Genomic DNA, 17775 nt, shown 5'->3' with positions numbered 1-17775 from the left:
GTAGGAGTAAAAGAAATAACTTTTGACGTTCATTCTTTATATGATATAAAGGAAGTAAATCAGTGACACATTCTCAGCCCTGATGACTAAATACATATTTCACAGTTTATTCTCTAAAGTAGGTTGAGAATGAAGTCAGACGGGGAAAGACAGGGACATCATGTACTGACGCTGAGTGATGGACCTGTCAGTCTACGATATGATAATTCTGATTTAATACCTTTTCGCTATGTCTGGTTAAACTCTTGTGGGTTTATTTCCCACATCAACGGTAACCATGGCAACAGGAAGAATCCGTTTTTGTTCTGGTTACACGTTCAACACACAATTGCTGAAGATAAAACTTTAGCTCAGACTGGTTGTTGGTCGTTACAGACACGGACAGTGCAACAGGTACCAGAGCTACGCAAAGACATTTTAGAAAATGCAGAGTTAACCTTAGTTAAATATTTGTCAAAAGATAAATCAGTATTTGCTAAACTGAAGGCAAATTACTTTGGAAAAGAACCAGCGTTGGCGGATAGCCACTAAGAGTAGCCACTGGGACTAACCACAGACAGTCTACGGGACTAACTAGCTTACTGCTACTTCCTCTGTCTCACAGGAAGTTGAGCCCAGAATCATTTCTACAGTCGTGCCCTCAGGAATAAGGTGGATACAAGGAAAATAAGATGGGGCCTAGTATGGAGCCTTGTGGTATGCCACAGGAGATGGGTACAAAGGGGAAGAGGACACATTGTTGCTGAAACAGAGGCAGTGGAGTTTTGTAGGTAGGAAGCAAACCAATGTACTCAAGTAAAGTTTAAGTACCCTTATTTGTACTTAAATACAATAGTGAGGTGAGTATACTCAGTTACATCCCACCACTGGTGTCCACATACTGTTACTGTGTGTTCATACAGGTGTCAGTTGATCAGCAGGTGGCAGCAGCGAGCTTTATGAGAAGCGAAGAAGAAACTGCCCCTCCTCCTGCAGTGCATGATGGTCGGTGTATCTGTTGCTGTGAGTGCTGTTGTTTTCCTCCCGGTTGCTCCGGTGTTCCTGTGATGGTGAAGAGGAGAAACACCGGCTGCTGTGCTTCACACGACAGGTACGGACGCGGCCGCAGCCCCGCGGTCACTGAACCTCCCCGGTGTGTCTCTCGTTTCATTCCGCCTGTCAGACTGTTAGCTGCGCGGCTAACCTGCTAGCATTAGCCAGTCTACGTGTAACCCCCGCTGACAACATTAGCTTCAGCGTTAGCTCCAGGCACGGCCCGCGGATATTCAGAGCCTTGTCAGCCCTGTCATCGACAGTGAAATCTGGTTTCGTGTGTGTTGTGTTGCCGTTTATTGTCGACTTCACCGTCAGCTCGGTGGATTTAACGCTAACGGCTGCAGCAGTGAATGCACGGGAGCTAAGCTAACGCTAGCAGGCTAGCTTCTGTCACTGCTGCCTGTCCTGTTGGAAGGCAGCTGTGCAGGAATGTAACCTAGTATAACGATTTTGAGGTACTTGTACTTAACTTGAGTTAACTTTGTAGTCAGTCAGTTACTTAGTAAGAATTTATTTCGGCCAGTTTTCCAAGAGGAACAGGCTACAGAAAATAAAGATTAAACAACACCAAGGCATTAAATTAAAAAGACAAATAAAAAATACAGACCGATGTGAAGGCTGAAACTTATTTTGCTTACCAACTGTGCTTTGAATATTCTCATGAATAACTCATTAACTGCTAAGTCTAATTTAGGGACCATGCTTTACTGATCAGAGGAGGAGGAGTGGTGGGGTGTGATTTATTTGGACCCTCCCCAAAGCAACAAATATTTTTCCTTGAGCCTCCCTGAGTGACTGCCTGAAAATGCATGACCCTCCCTTCACCAGAAATTGTTATTACTAGGGAAGCACAATATTGATTTTTTTTTGGTCAATATCTGATAGATAACAGATCAGTTGACAGAACACTGATACTGATATCAATATATCCACTTCTTTCCCCACCTAATTCTAGTGATCATCAAGTCTCTTCTGTCGTGGAATTAACATCATATTATACATGCATACTTTTATCGTGACAGCCCCCCAGCTGATGGAGACATGAAATACAATACTTTTTAATGTATGTAATATTCATTCATTGTGTAAGATGAGACAAAGCATGTTGGCTGATTCCGATATTTAATTTTAAAGCTGACGTTGGCCGACACCAAGGACGTGCCGATATTATCATGCATCCCTAATTTACTCTGTGATGTTTGAAAGCTCAAAGAAAAGACAAAATCCTGGAGTTAAAAAAAAACAACTTGGTCCTGCGTCCTGGTTAGTTGTGCAAACCATTTATTTTTGGCTGAATTTGAAACAGGATTTACAGTTAAGTGATTTTGATGACATCGGTATTTTAAGCTTAAATCTGGTTTTGTTTTGTTTTTTCTGAGGAAGGTGTTTGTCGCACATGATGTCTCCTAAGACAGTCGCAAATTTGAGTCAAGTCAAGTCAATGCTAATTTCTGTTTTTAAATCGTCTGGTTATGAGAAATGGTTTGGAAGGCATATTAACTTTTTAAAAATCTGTGGTAAAATAGGTAACAAATATAACCATTTAAAGCTGTATGCCCGTCCCTAAGTCCCTCCCCAGTGCTTAAAAAAATATTTGACATCTCCTCCCCTTTTTGCAGCCTTATGCCAAAAAAAGAAAAGAAAACAGAATTAACTACAGGGAGACAAAAAACAAAAATAATAACAAGTACTTAGGAGGCACTTGGTCTGAAAGGCTGTCAGTTAATTCTGATTCTTCTCTGCTCAGACAGCACGCTGGGATCATTTTATTACAGAGTGATTATATAGAAAAGCATCTTTTTCTACCAAGCATGGAAACACAGTAAACACCTGTAAAATACTGCTCTTTCTCTTTCATGTTGAAACACAGATCTAAATCAGTTTTAAAGGTTTCTAAGACGGCGGATAATGAAGTATTTTATCTGTTTTAATGTGCAACACCTCACTCTACAAAGCAGCCCTGTCATCCAAAAAAATAAATCGGCCAATTATTTCTATTTTTACCTCACAGACGTCTCAGTGGTCGATGGAGATGAGCAGCCAGGCCGGCTGTGAGACTCTGAAGTTTTACACTTTGAGATGTTTATTCTGTCATTGGAGATGTGACGATGAGACAGTTTTTCATGTGTTGACAGGATGAGCTAAAAACAGTGGTGGTAGTATGAGTGAGGCTGCAGACCTCTCCTCTAATCCTCTCAGTCAGTCAGTGTGATGGGATTAACAGCAGAGGGTCTTACACCTCCACTGTCTGAGCAGTCAGATTATGTGAAACAACACATTCACATCCTGTGCTGCTCAGTCAGGCGCCACCACGCTCATTTAACAGCTCTGTTTCTGTGTCATCACTGCTTTTTGGTGATGAGGTGGATGTAGCACTGCACAGTAGATCGAGCCCGGTCACAAATAGTGCTGGTTTTATATTGAAGTTTTTAGGCTGTGATTAATTAATCTGATCTTATTTTATCTAATAATAGCCTTCTGTAAGATCTCAAAAATATTTTAACAAAATAATTGAAATTTTTCACGATGACAATTTCCTGAAGATGAACATGACATCTTCATATGTCTGTACTAGAATTATAAAACCCAAATAAATCCAGTTTACTATCACATGGAACAAAAAAGCAGCAAATCCTCACATTTGGAGAAGCTGGTACGAGAGCGTGTTTAGCATTTTGACTTCAACGTACAAATACCTTGAATTTGCACTCGAGTACTCTAGTTGAGTGAATATACTTAACGTTACATCATAGTACTAGTGTCATACATACTTTTAGTCGGTCTTAATTAGTGCTGGGTATTGTACCAGTTTTTTGGGGCTGTGGTTGATTAATCTGAGTATAATTTCATTGATCAGTAGCTGTCTGTAAGATCCCAAAAATATTTTAACAAAAAAACAACATTTTTCGCAATTACAGTTTCCTGAAGATGAACACAACATGTTCAGGAAATTGAAGAAAACCCCAAATAAATTCAGTTAAATTCACGTTGTAAGGGTCTTATGTATTTTACCCACTTCGCCCAGAATTTAATGAACACCTTTTTCTGAAGATGAAGAGAGAGTGATCGTTTCCATAACATAAATATAATTTACAATATCTATCCACTCGTCTAATGTGGGGGTTCAGGAAGCAACCAGCGCCTTGTGAGGGCTTTCTTGCAAGCACATATCAAAATACCAAACACATATTTGTCAGAACGCTTTGCCTTAAAATCAGTACGTTCTAAAATTAATGTAGAAAATTACAAAGGAAGATCAGTGTTAAAGTATCTGTTTTAGTGCTGTATGAAATTCTGTCCAGAAAGGCCTGATCACTGGACACTCCCAGAATACATGTGAACCGCACCAGGGTTCACTTGCAAGTGAACCCTACAGTGGGATATGCAAACGGACTATCCAGTGAACCAAAGAGAGGAAGTGAAGTGAACCAAAGAGAGGAAGTGACGTACAGCGCAGTGCATTTTGGGTAGAAAAAAAACAAAGCCAACAGTGTGAACTGGAAGAATCAGAGGTAAAAAAAGAAAAAGTTGGAAAATTTTTCCTGGGCAGACGTGGAGTAGGTTTGAACACCAAAGAAAAAGCAGAAACCCCAAAACTGCATAAATTTGGTGTTGCTCCGTTGTTTTTGTGGTGACCAAGCCGGCTGAAGGGGATGGATTTCCGTCATCGGTCCTGACCAATTGGTGAGCCAGGTTTTCTTTATTTCTTCCTGGTCAGTGGTCATTTCGGGCAGTACCGCCCCCAAACGAGCAGCTGTTGTAACTGCGTGACGTTGTCCGGGTGATTTGGTCCGCGTTAAAAAAGTGCAGTGTGAAAGTGAACCGAACCAAATGAAGGTGTGAAATTTTTCGGCATTCCCCGCCCAATTGAACCCCGGACTATCCTGGTGTGAATGTGTTTCAGGAGCAAATCCATCAGAAGAGCAAAATGTCAAAAGATAATGAGATGGATGTGTTATAGTGATGATGCTTTGCAGAGCCATGACATCATAGTCGGGATAATGTCAGTAAATTCAAGAGAAAAATACAACCTTGCTTATCCTGCTTGAATGTGTAGACGTCTGTATGTCCGTGCAAATAAGGCTGTAGTCACAACCTGTAGTGTTTACACGGGCGCAAGTGACGTTATTTTCATTCAGTGTGAAGAAGTCACTTCTCATCGCCTGCGTTGTTTGACTAACAGTAAAAACAGTTTTCAGAGTGTGTACCTGATGAACTGATAGAGACGTAGTACAGATGGTGCGGACGTGCCACAGAGGATGAACTATGAATCAGTCGGCGTCACCGCCCTGAACCTGCTGCACACAGCAAGCAAAAATACACTTTCAGTTCTGGATTGAAGTTCTGCAGCTGGCTGAAGTCAACGTCACTGAACAACACGTGTGACTTCCTGTACTTTGGAGAGCTTTCCACCAGTGACAGAACTGACAGCAGCAGAGTCTGAGACAGTTTGGATCAGTCGGTCTGTGTGGACGAGATGTTTTACTCCTGATGCTAATCGTTATTCAGGCGATGTAAAATGTTGCAGCGCTGCTCAACAGGATCTGCCTGATGTTATTCTATACGTTTATTATCATCTTTAAAGTCCATGAAAATATCAAAACCAATAACATGTTCTCAAGAAGAAAAGAAAAGTCTCAGTTTCCCAAAACAGCTGCTCACTCAAACAGAAGAAAATAGTGCTTTTGTTTGGGACTATTTTCAGTGGCTGATTAATCTTTTAATTATCTTTTAATTTAATTAATCTGAAGATTTATTTTCTATTAGGGCTGCCACGATTAGTCGACTAATCGATGACTAATTGACTATTAAAATAATCGATGACTATTTTAGTAGTGGACTAATCGGTTTGAGTCATTTTTCATAGAAAAGTACTATAAAGTACCCAAAATACTCTTATTGCAGCTTCTTACATTCAGATATTGGCAGCTTTACACACTCTCCCATGACAGTGAACTAAAACCCTTTGGTGTGAGTATGAAACAAGACATTAGATGACGTAATTTTGGGGTTTGGGAGAGACAGACCGACATTTTTCAACATTTTAACACATTTTTCGATGAAATGATTAGTCGACTAATTGAAGAAATAATCGACAGATTAGTCGACAATGAAAATAATCGTTAGTTGCAGCCCTAGTTTCTATAGTTAATTATAACAGTAAGAGTTGGTAGGACCAGAAACGTTTTAGCTTCTTCTCACCTCTTTTGAACATGAACATGAACGAGTTTTTGTTTTTTCATTGCCGATAAGTTTTACTTTGCGTTTGTATTATTTGAACATGTTCAATAATTTGACCAAAGAAATCCACATCAGGGCTGCAGATATTTGCAGTTTTAGTGGAAGTTAGTGGAGCGGGTCTGCCATTGTGATGGAGATGAATCGCCAAACTTTACTTTTTCAGTATGTGTGTGTGTGTGTGTGTGTGTGTGTGTGTGTGTGTGTGTGTGTGTGTGTGTCCCTTCTCTAAATTCAGGGTTCATGAACGCAGCGTGTAACTCTTCATGATTCCTTTTCTTCCTCAGCAGCAGTTTGCAGAGTTTAAGTTGCAGGGTGGATAATTGATCAGTCGATCAGAGCTGATCGGATCAGATCGAGGGTGAGAGGAGCAGCTGCTGCAGAGGCCAGTGAAAGCAAACTTTCAGACCCAGCACAATGAACACTGAAGTTTTGCTTTCACTGCGCTCAGCATTCTGCTGCTCTGTCTGTGCCCAGAGTACGATCTGCTCTCAGAGAGTGTGGTGCAGTGAATAAGTTAATGGTGTATATATATTCCAACAGCGCTCCTAATGAACGGTCCAGCTCCAAAAATAAAAAATCAATAGGCGGCAGCAGATGTTGTTATTGTGGCGAATGTGTGAGACACCCTGAAACAAGCCTGTTCCCTAAAGAGGCTGCACACATGCTGCGTCTTTAACTGCCTGGAAAACACGACTTCAGGCGCGGGGCTACTTTTGTGCCTTTTCTGAGCCAGCTTTAAGGCTCAAAAAAGGCACAAAAGTGTGTGTGCGTGTGTGTGTGCGTCTTAAAACACTGAATTTGAGGGTGCAAAAATGCGGCATGTGTAAGTCTGGTAAATGATTTATAGGCCAGGACATCTCCATAACACCCCAGTGCTTTATTAATAATGGTATGTTGTGACGAGGGCTGCACCTGACGCAGAATTATCTCAGTCAAGTTTGTAGAAAACACACTGCAGTGTATTTCTGCCACAGAGCTTTTATTTTAAAGTGAGGTTTCCTGATGTAGAGTGAGTGAATAATGGAAAGCTACTTCACAGAGACAGCAAACTCCTCGACCACATGGTCAAACACAAGTTTGATGGTTAATGTATTTAACTGTGTGGACCGTGAACTAATGACTAAGGAGAAATCTGGACCCCGTAGCTGGACCAGTTAGGAACCACTGCTATAAACAATCATTAATGGCGGCAGATGTTGCTACAAATAAATGAATGTGTGGGAATCCCTGAGACGAGCGTGTTTCCTTAAGTCTGGAGTATGATTTGTGGGCGGGGGCATCTCTGTAACACCACAATATGTAGGGACACATTTTACCTTTATCAAAAACTGCAGCTCCTCAGGTTGGTTTTACACTCGGCCATATTATGATTTCAGTTCATTGTGCAGCCCTGATCTACATTTGGTGCTGTCGTATTTGTGGCAGCAGGACGGTGTGTGTGAGATTGAGTCAAATTAAACTGTGTGTGTGTTCGTGGTGATGAAGGAACATGTCACCTGGTGCAACAGTGTGACTCACCGACGTGTTTTTTTTAACAACAGTGGAGCTCTGCAGCACCGAGGATACACACACTGTTGGTTTGTTTTTTGAATGGGATTTGTTGACAAGAGAAATACATCGACAGCCCCGTCCTTTAGTTTTCCTGTCCTGTATCTAACGCCAGCATCATTCATGTGTGTGTGTCTCCAGCTAGCCTCCTGGGAGGCGAGTCCCAATGCCATGGCCTCCAGCCACAGCTCCTCCCCAGTGCCTCGTGGAGGCCGAGATGGGATCTATCGCAAGGAGCGGGATACCCCCCCCCCTCGCTGCCGGTCCATCCGCTCCCTGCCTGACGTCTGCCCCAAGGAGCCCACAGGTGGGAACAGCTGCAGTCCGTCTGTCGCAGCATTTAAGTTAGATAATAGATTATCAGACGGTAGTGAAAAATGTCTGAGGTGACGTCTGAAATTATTTTGTATTTTTTGAACAGTTGAAAAGCAAAAGTTAACAGTGATATTTAGCAAAGAAAATATTATATATTTGAATCTGAGAAGCTGGAATCAGGATATGTTTGGATTTTTTTCTTGTCTGACAACTTAAAGTGACTTTTATGATTGATAACAAATTGTCTAAGATTCATTTTCTGTCATCATGTCAGCACTTTATGCCAAAGTGGTACAGACTTTACACTTTGCTTTAATACCTGACTCTGCTTTCCTGCAGGTGAGGGGCGGGGCCTGTGTGACGGCCCGTCCGTGGTGGCGGAGCACGACAGGTGGACGGTGTACAGCTCCAAGGTCAACCTCCCCGCCGCGCTGAACGACCCGCGGCTCGCCAAGCGGGAGTCCGACTTTTTCACCAAAACATGGGGGCTGGACTTCGCAGAGACGGAGGTGATGCCCTCCTTCTACCTCCCCAACATCACCAGGGAACACTTCGGGCCCTACCTGCAGGAGATGGCTCAGGTAACACACCCACACTGAATTATTCAGAGTGTGTGTGATAGACAGAGAACGGATTCACTCAGCATCACTGTGGCTCAGACCTCGGCACACCCACTGACTGAACCTTCCTGCTGGGGAAGGAGGGCGTAGCGTTGATGCTGAACATGTGACGTGTGTGATATCTGTTGTGTTTGTGGGTGTGTCAGGAATCCTGTTGAAGCAGTTTCAGCTCCTGTTGTTTTTTTTTAACAGGCTCAACACAGCAGCCTCTGGAGATTGGAGAGATTTTTGGCTCAGTTTAAATGTTTTCATTCATATATTTTAATCCTCAAATTTAAAATACACAGGATGGAAACACATCGACCAGTTTCAAGCTTCCCTGTCTTTCATTCTGTGTCGTGTAACTGCAGAAATGAAAAGTTTTTTGTTTTTCCTGTTGGTCGAGAGGTTTAAAACCAGATGTGATTTTTCCCTGTCACACCATCAAATATGGAGATCCTTAAAAAATAGGAAGCATGTTTTAAAGAGGAGGAAACGATGACAAGCTTTAGGAGAGCCAGAGCCTCTGAGTATATGAAGCTGTAATGTGAGTCACAGGTGAGATTTGTGTGTATTTGACATGATGGCTAACAGACAGTTGAATACAGCCCTGTTTCAACCAATGGAAGCGTTCCTTAGCGTCCCCATGTTTGGTCCCCCCTCTGTTGGGGTACCTAGCACACAGATCTGGTACTAAAAGGTGGAGCTGTGAACACTGCAGTCTGATTGGTCAGTAGAGGACGGTCACTCTGCTCAGGGCTGAGTTGTGTCTGGTTTTGAGGCTCATGTAACCACTGTTCATACTGTGGAGAGTTTTATTAGTAAACTGTAACTATAAAATGAAAGGATGTTTTGCTGCCTCTCACAGCAGCTGGAGTCTGAGAAAAAATAACTTCATTCACTGGGCCGACTGCCGGCAACTTTTAAGGTGGAACGTTAACTTGTAATGTTACTCAATGCATGAGTTGATGACGTGAATCCATCAGCACACCTTAAATTTCACTGTGACAACTTTGACCATCACTTTAGTTTTTATATGACACACACTTTTAGTAATGACTTTAAAAATATAGATTAATTTGGAGCGGATTATGTGAAGGTCATATATTCTAATCCTCACTTCCTGTGGGCTACAGCAACACTAAACCCCTGAGCTTGCCTGAGAAGGACTAAATGCACAAAGCTGCTATTTTTAAATATCCCATGAACGAAGGCTGCTTCATATGATATGTGATGAAACTCCTCTGAATATGTCACATAAACACGTTAAAGTAACACCAGACTGTTTCTGCTGCTGAAGTAAAGAGTGGAAGAGTAGTTAATGACTGATGAGGTCTGTCTGACTAACATGTTACATTTATAATAACAGGAGCTGATTAACAGTGTGTGGATTATTTTACTGATAAAATATGATGTGTTTTATCCTAGTTCTCATCACACAGGTGTCTCATGTCATGTTGAGCTGCAGTGATGAATCAGAGTGTAACAGTAGCAGCACTGTCAGCCATCACTGAGGATTCAAACAAACTTTGCATCATTTTAAATCCTGCTAAAATCATGTGTTTAGTGTGTAAACGATCTCTGTGCATTTTAAATCCTGCTAAAATCATGTGTTTAGTGTGTAAACGATCTCTGTGTTTGGTAGGGCTGCAACGATTAGTCGACTAATAAAATAATCGGTGACTATTTTAGTAGTCGACTAATCGGTTTGAGTCATTTTTCATAGGAAAGTACTATAAAAGTACCCAAAATATTCTTACTGCAGCTTCTTACGTTCAGATATTGGCAGCTTTACACACACTCCCGTGACGGTGAACTAAAACCCTTTGGCGTGAGTATGGAACAAGACATTAAATGACATCATTTTGGGGTTTGGGAGAGACAGACCGACATTTTTCAACATTTTAACACATTTTTCGATAAAATGATTTGTCGATTAATCGAAGAAATAATTGACAGATTAGTCGACAGTGAAAATAATCGTTAGTTGCAGCCCTAGTGTTTGTTTGGAGCTCTGTTTGAAAACCAGTGGAAACAGTGAAATGATTCTCCTGACTCTGGACTTCTGCTCGCTGATTCTTTTTTCTTCAGTGATCTGATTGGTCAGAGGTCGGGATGTTGACAGGCTGTGATCAGGTCAGCTGTTCAGCATCAGTTACCATGGTGGTTTATGCCGGAGTTAACCCTGAAGTTACCTCACTAACTCCAACTCCTGCGTCGTAGTACAGGCGTCTGTCCTTTCCTTACGATGACTGTGAACCAGCCAGAGCCCTAACGAGCTCATTAAGGGCTGGTAAAAGTTGTCTGAGACCTCAAATGTCTTGGGGTGCCCAAACGTCTGCACGGTGCTCCTTTTTGTTTTACTCTTAATATTGTACAAAACAGAAATAAAACACTGATCTTCATCTTTAACGTCATGCCGTTTTGGAGATCAGTTCATCTTCCTGTTCACAAACAAAAGGGCTGCCCAAACTTTAGCATGCCACTGTAACGTTCAAATTAAATCCCATATCAAAGTATTTAACATTTTTATTGTTGACAGTATGAAAACTGGCGAGTCTGCTCTCTACTGAAATCTGTCAGGGCAGTGTTGTTCCTCCGCTTGTGCACTTTATTATTTATGATTGTGCCGTGGTTGTTGTAAAACTGTAGCGGTGCACCACAGATGAGACTTTAATGGGGAACACTTACAATATGTGACCACAGTAAAACATCAGGGAGGAGCCACGAACATGGAGGCGTCCTGCTGCTCAACTGAATGTGTTCACCGTTTCCTGTTTTATTATCAGATCAAATCATTAGAAACGTCAAACGCTGGAAATGGAGCAAGCCTCAGTGTTGTACGGTGGAATCTGGGACACATTTTTAATGTTGTAACGCTGTGTTCGACAACACAACACAACAGAATCTGGAGGAGCAAATAAAGTGTTTTCATCTGAATCCTTTCTGACATGTTGTGGTTTGAGTCTTGTACTGATTTGCTTTGCGCTGACATTTTTAGACCTGACAGAGTATTAGAATATCTCGGGTTTGTTTTACATTCCTCACGTCACATCCTTTTTTTTGTTGTTTTAGCTGCATGTGTGTTTTCAGGTCTTCTTTTTCTCATTCTTCCTGTTTGTAGGGTCATGAAGTTTCGTCACAAATCTGCTCATACAGCAGCTTTTTATTCCTTCTTTAAAAGATTATTACTCAGCTTTATCTTCACGTCCTTACAGCTGTGAAAGGGAATAAACGTTTTGAAATTGGTTATAAAACTCTTCAGATAAGCCGACTTTGGGTTTAAACTCCAGGCTGAGTTGTTTATGAACTTTGTCACCTGAACCGACTTCTTTTCGTTCCTGTAAGAGCTGTCGAGTTCTTAGAAATGTCACCATCGACATGTCATTGTCACATCGTGTTCATTTCCCCCTTCAGGTTTCAGGGTGAGGTGTTAGAGACGATAAAACAATGAGACTGAAGAACAGCTGTCAGACGTTCCCCTGATGCTTCCTTATTCCTGTGGTGTGCTGCTTGTAACTGTGGCCTTTGGAAAGTTTCCTCTTTGTCATTGAGCGCCACCCTCAGGCCAAACACGCCAAAGTGCGGCTGCAGATGTTGAGTTTCAATCAGAATGATCCTGAAGCTTTTTTGTGTTTTCTGTATTTTTATTTTTAGAGGGAAAGAATCCACGAGCGCTGCAAGACGATCTGTCCCAACAAAGACGACGTGGACGCTGTCTCCAGTATCACCACCAACCACGGTATGAATTATTAACCAGCTGCTGCTGCAGGACGCTCCCTGACCGCCTCCGCTCCAGTCCATAAAATGACCCACACACATGCACAAACCTCCCACCACCAGTGTCGTGCTCCTCTGCAGCGGGACACGCCTGATAGGGCTGCAACTAACAGTTATTTTCATTGTTGACTAATCTGTGGATTATTTTCTCGATCATGTCATCAGTAGTTTAGCATATAAAATGTCAGACTATGGTAAAAAAAAATGTTGATCTGTGTTTCCTTAGCTCGAGATGACGTCCTCAAATTCCTTATTTTGTCCACACTTCCTGTCACAGAGGACAGAAACCAGAAAATATTCACATTTAAGAAGCTGGAATCAGACAATATTTACTTTTTCCTTTAGTAAATAAATCAAACTGATTAATAATCAAATTAGATTAATACAGATTGATGTAGAACTCAAAGATGCACTTGAGTGGCTCTGAGTTGTAACCGTGGAAACCCCTGACAGGAAATGGCACTTGTAATAAACATCAGGTATGATTTGGTTTCAAGGTTTTGAGATGAGTAATGTGACAGTAGGTTGTTTCTGACTGTTGGCACTTTTCACAGACAGATAGTTTCATTATCTCCCTTTAATTTAGGGCAGCAACTATAATTATTTCATTGTTGATTAACCTGCTTATTATCTTCTTGATTCATTTTTTTGTCAGTAAAATGTCAGAAAATAGTGGAACATGCCGTGCTGTGTAATTTCCCAGACCAAGGTAGAGCTGCTCCCGATGAGGAGTTTTCCTAGTCGACCAATAGTCGTCGCTTCACTGTGACATCATAACGTTCTACATAAAACACTTCTCTGTCCATCACTCAGCGTCATATCTCAGGAACAGAAGGGGAGACATTTGGTCAGATACTGAATTGGTGACTCTAATCTTGAAACTGTGCTGGTTGTATAGATCTTCTGTGTGTGAAGCATCCATGTTTTCACTGACATGGATGGAGACTGTCGGAGAAAAAGGCGAACAACTGCAGGGCGAAAATTCTTGTTATTTATGTATCATTCAACTTTGTTTGTTTATCATGTAAAATGAGCTAAAGCACAACTGACTAATCAAACGATGACGAGAGACTGATTCAGAGCTTTTGTTGTTCCTAGATAAATCCAGAGCTGAGCTGGAACAAGTCCCGAAGGTAACACGTCTACTTTATTCTGTTTTTATTGGATCAGAGTTGAGGAAACTAAAATTTCTGCTCAGAAACCTGATTTTTATTAACTGAAACTTATTTGCAGATCTTCATGAAGCCTGAGTTTGCTCTGGAGGACCCGGCCACCTTCAACACCGTCCTGCCCTGGTCGCACTTCAACAGTGCCGGTGGGAAGAGCAGCAGAGACGTGGCGTCCTCCAAACTGCTGCAGGAGAAGGTGAACTCTCTCAGAACACACATCACAGGCTTTTCTAAGACACGTAAACTTAAAGTTAAACTCTGTGTCTCTGCCTTCCTGCAGTTGAGTCACTACCTGGACGTGGTGGAGGTGAGCATTGCCCGGCAGATCTCGCTGCGCTCCGAGGCGTTCTTCCATGCCATGTCCTCACAGCACGAGCTGCAGGACCGGCTGCAGGAAACACAGCGGGCCGTGGCCGTCCTGCGGGGCCGAACTGCTGCCATCGACAGGGTCATGTGCCAGGGGCCTCTACAGGCCCTCCGCACCGCCCTGACCCGCAACAACTGCGTAAAGCTGCACAACAAACTGAAGTTAATGGCCGCGGTGCATCAGACGCAGCCCACCGTGCAACTGCTGCTCTCCACATCTGAGTTCGTCGGAGCGTTGGAGCTCATCTCCACCACCAAGGAGGTGCTGCAGCAGGAGCTGCAGGGAATCCACAGCTTCAGGTGAGTGGGCAGGTGTCTGTGTTCATGCTCTACAAACAGCCATTGTACCCAAATGTGTGTGGATGTTAATGTAAGCTGAACATTTTCACCCACTGCAGATTTGTCTTTGCCTCAGTTGAAGCAGCCCAGCGCTCATTTATCCTCCCCATACAAAAAGAAACACTTAAATTTCGACCGTTTTGACCACATATGTGTTCTTCACGTTGGCATAGATCCATCCACTAGCGGGCAGCGGTCTTACATGGACCTCCACTTTTCTTTGGCTCCTCTCCAGTTCACATTTAATGTAGTCCAGTCTCCTCCCAGCTGTTTGCCCCTGTGCATGGCGTCATATAGATGTTAAAATCTCTGACCAACTTGCATAACCTCTCCTCAAAAAATAGCGTTGTCTTTATAAGGTCCTCGTCGTGTCATATGGTCGTGTCTCGCTTGAACTGTTGGCTACACTGCTCATATGGTTTCCTGTGGTCCCGCTCTGTTTGTATCCGTGAGCTTTCAGAAAACATGCACGAATACGGATGACAAGAATGCAGGTTACGGACAGAAGGCTCCGTCTGTGTCTGGATATGTATCTAAAGTTGAGCCTTTACAACAAACTCAAATTTATGTGTGTGTGTGTTGTGTGTTTCCACTGACTTTGTGTTCAGGCTGAAAATCCGTCGACCGCCTGATCACACCATGAAAAGGCTCTGTGAAATTCATTTGCCTGTTGCAAAATAAATACAAAGAGGAAGTCTCTTCCTGAGTTGCTGCTCTTTCAGCAGAGCCTGATAATATAAGACTGAGTGTCGTAACATTTTAAATACAAGTGCAGTGCCTGTTGAAAACCTGCCTGATCAGAACAGGAACTATAACTGCTCGGCCTGTGGTGTTGCTGCTGGAAGCTTTTGTCGACAACGCTCATCCAGACACCTTCACACTCAACACCTTACGAGCAGTAAACCTGGGTTCACACAACCAAATTTGAATTCATTGTGGAGGAAAATAAAGAACAATTGGAACCCTTGATTCGTCCAAGTCTGCTTTTATTTTTAGTCACATTTCAGCTGTCATAATTTGTGCAGTCTTTTTATGGCAACAGTAAGATTTAAGTCTATTTTTAATCAAAGACAGACGAGCATAGATGAGAGCATCATGAGGCTGAATCTTCACAGCAGAAGATGATGAGCGCAGTGACAGGCGGGTTTGCTGTTTAGCAATAATGATAATAATATCCAGGTTTTTAAAAGAGATCTAGTCACAGTCACAATAAATCAAAGACGATCATCAAGTAATTTAATGTGAGTCTTTAAAGCCTCCGTACAGGAAGTTGTAGAAATGCTGCTTACTGTCTGTCTGTCTGTCTGTCTGTCTGTGTGTGTTTCTGTCCGCCTGTCCCTCAGACATCTGGGCTCGCAGCTGTGCGAGCTGGAGAAGCTGATTGATAAAATGATGGTGGAGGATTTCAGCATGTACGCACGCAGCGACCTGAACCGCAGCCTGAGGGACGAGCCACAGGTCCTCGAGAAGGTGTGAACACACTCCTCCATCACCTTCAAACCATTCATTCATTCATTCATCCCTGAGTCTGTCACCTTTTATAGTTCAACCCTCTTCACACAGTATTTACCCCAGTGCCTGATGGGAACTATAACTCTGAAGCTTGTCATAAATATAAGAACACAACTAGACAAACGTGGATCAGCCACAGGTGAAAGAAATCAGCTGAGGGGAGTTATGTCATGTGACAGAAAGGATGTGAGTTATTTAAAATCAGTAAATGTGGAGTGGAATTTGTTGATAAAAAGACAGATTTCCAACAATCACATTTACTCAGAGAGACGCCTCTCAGCACTGATGTGAACTGTTGTGTGTTTAACGGATGCTGTGCCCATCACAGGTCCACCAGCCAAACGCTGCCTCACAGAAGGTGACACACACATACACACACACACATACATGAAAATCCCATCAAAATCACGCCTGCTGCTGAAATCAGTCTCATTGTTGCAGTGTGAGTCAGTGATCCATCAAATCCTGAATATAAGTAATTATTTGAATGTTTGTTTTAACGTGCTTGGAGCGCCAGGTGGGAGGAGTTAGCGTCTTCAGGAGGATTCAGATGGTGTCAAGTAGCTCATGAAGCTCCAGAACGCTCATTAAACAACTTAGAGGTTTCTGTGGAAGCTGATTTCTGCCAGTGTGATGAAACAAAAGATTCTGTAAGTCGTTATAATGAGAAACCTTCTGGAAGAATAATGACAAAGGGCAGCGCAACTGTCGCAGTCGTCAGTCTCACAGCTAGCGGCCACGTTTTGTAAGAAGCAAATGTATTGTCAGCCACCTCTGCACCCATGGGCTTGTTTCCACTTATGGCTTCCACAGAGTTTCTAATTACAAGTTAACATCTGTACCCATGTGGTGAATCCGTCTGATCTCCAAGCAGGTTAAATAAACCCTCTGAGTGTGAGTTAAATGTGTTTTACTTTAATTAATTCTGAAGGATGATCTTTGAGTTTGGGTTGGGCTCTCCTTTTTTAAAATTTTTAATTTACTATATATTAATATTTATTTTCAGTCGAATCATACAGTGATAAAGTAAGGATTTTAATGTTGTAGTGCAAAATGAATGTTTGCATCAAATACTGTTGAAAAAATCTTCTTTAAACAGCTCAATTAATCCTTAATTTAATCAGGTCTGATTATTTACAGCTGGTTATGTTTTTGTGTCTCTTTTGCAATTTAAAAATTCATCCTGTGTGTTTTAGATACCGTCAGTGAAAATGAGGATTTAATTAAAGGCAAATAAAGATTTTTGTTTAAAATGGATAAAATGTTATTTTAGATAATCATGGTGTCAATATCTAGACAATAATTATGAATTATGGAGTTGTTGTTTGTGATCTCAGCTTGTGGAAGAAATCTTAATTTATATATAATCTAATTAAATTTCTTGTCGTGTGAAACGCTGCTGATTGAGTTTGACTTGCACAAATTTGGAGTCTATTGTTGAGGAATTGTTATTTTTTGCTGTTATTTGCGTGTGTTTCAGGAGCGTCTGGAGTCTCTGGTGTTCGGCCTGCTGCGGCAGAGGAAGCTGGACTTTCTGGACATTTACAGCGATGAGATGATCATGGCTGCGAAGGCCATCGTCTTTCAGGTACAACAGCTGACAGCGACTGTGTGAAGCACATTAACCTGCAGATCAGTCATCAAACATTCAGTTGTTATTAGGGCTGCCCCCCCTGATAACCGACCAGCAGTCCTCATCAGGGTCCATCAGTGGACCAGCAGTCCTCATCAGGGTCCATCAGTGGACCAGCAGTCCTCATCAGGGTCCATCAGTGGACCAGCAGTCCTCATCAGGGTCCATCAGTGGACCAGCAGTCCTCATCAGGGTCCATCAGTGGACCAACAGTCCTCATCGGGGTCCATCAGTGGAC

At 42.3% G+C, this 17775-nt stretch overlaps 1 protein-coding gene across 4 annotated transcripts in view; it reads left to right on the top strand.

Moving 5' to 3' along the window:
• Positions 1-951: 951 nt before the first annotated feature.
• The window catches only part of vps54 (VPS54 subunit of GARP complex), a 41761-nt gene continuing 24937 nt past the window's right edge, over positions 952-17775 (top strand). For 3 of the 4 annotated variants that reach the window (XM_050043703.1, XM_050043701.1, XM_050043700.1), the window contains exons 1-10: positions 952-1090; positions 7966-8131; positions 8479-8720; positions 12396-12480; positions 13617-13651; positions 13752-13883; positions 13968-14353; positions 15736-15862; positions 16233-16262; positions 17385-17492. In XM_050043703.1, coding sequence (XP_049899660.1) covers positions 7996-8131; positions 8479-8720; positions 12396-12480; positions 13617-13651; positions 13752-13883; positions 13968-14353; positions 15736-15862; positions 16233-16262; positions 17385-17492 — 1281 coding nt within the window. In that variant the 5' untranslated portion in view covers positions 952-1090; positions 7966-7995. The remainder of the gene's footprint in view (positions 1091-7965; positions 8132-8478; positions 8721-12395; positions 12481-13616; positions 13652-13751; positions 13884-13967; positions 14354-15735; positions 15863-16232; positions 16263-17384; positions 17493-17775) is intronic. The other variant, XM_050043702.1, reaches the window with a different exon arrangement.

The sequence above is a fragment of the Epinephelus moara genome, chromosome 5 (assembly GCF_006386435.1).
Source record: "Epinephelus moara isolate mb chromosome 5, YSFRI_EMoa_1.0, whole genome shotgun sequence".
Lineage (NCBI taxonomy): Eukaryota > Metazoa > Chordata > Actinopteri > Perciformes > Serranidae > Epinephelus > Epinephelus moara.
The sequence above is the reverse complement of the archived record's forward strand: the minus strand, read 5'-3'. Positions and strand labels throughout refer to the sequence as shown.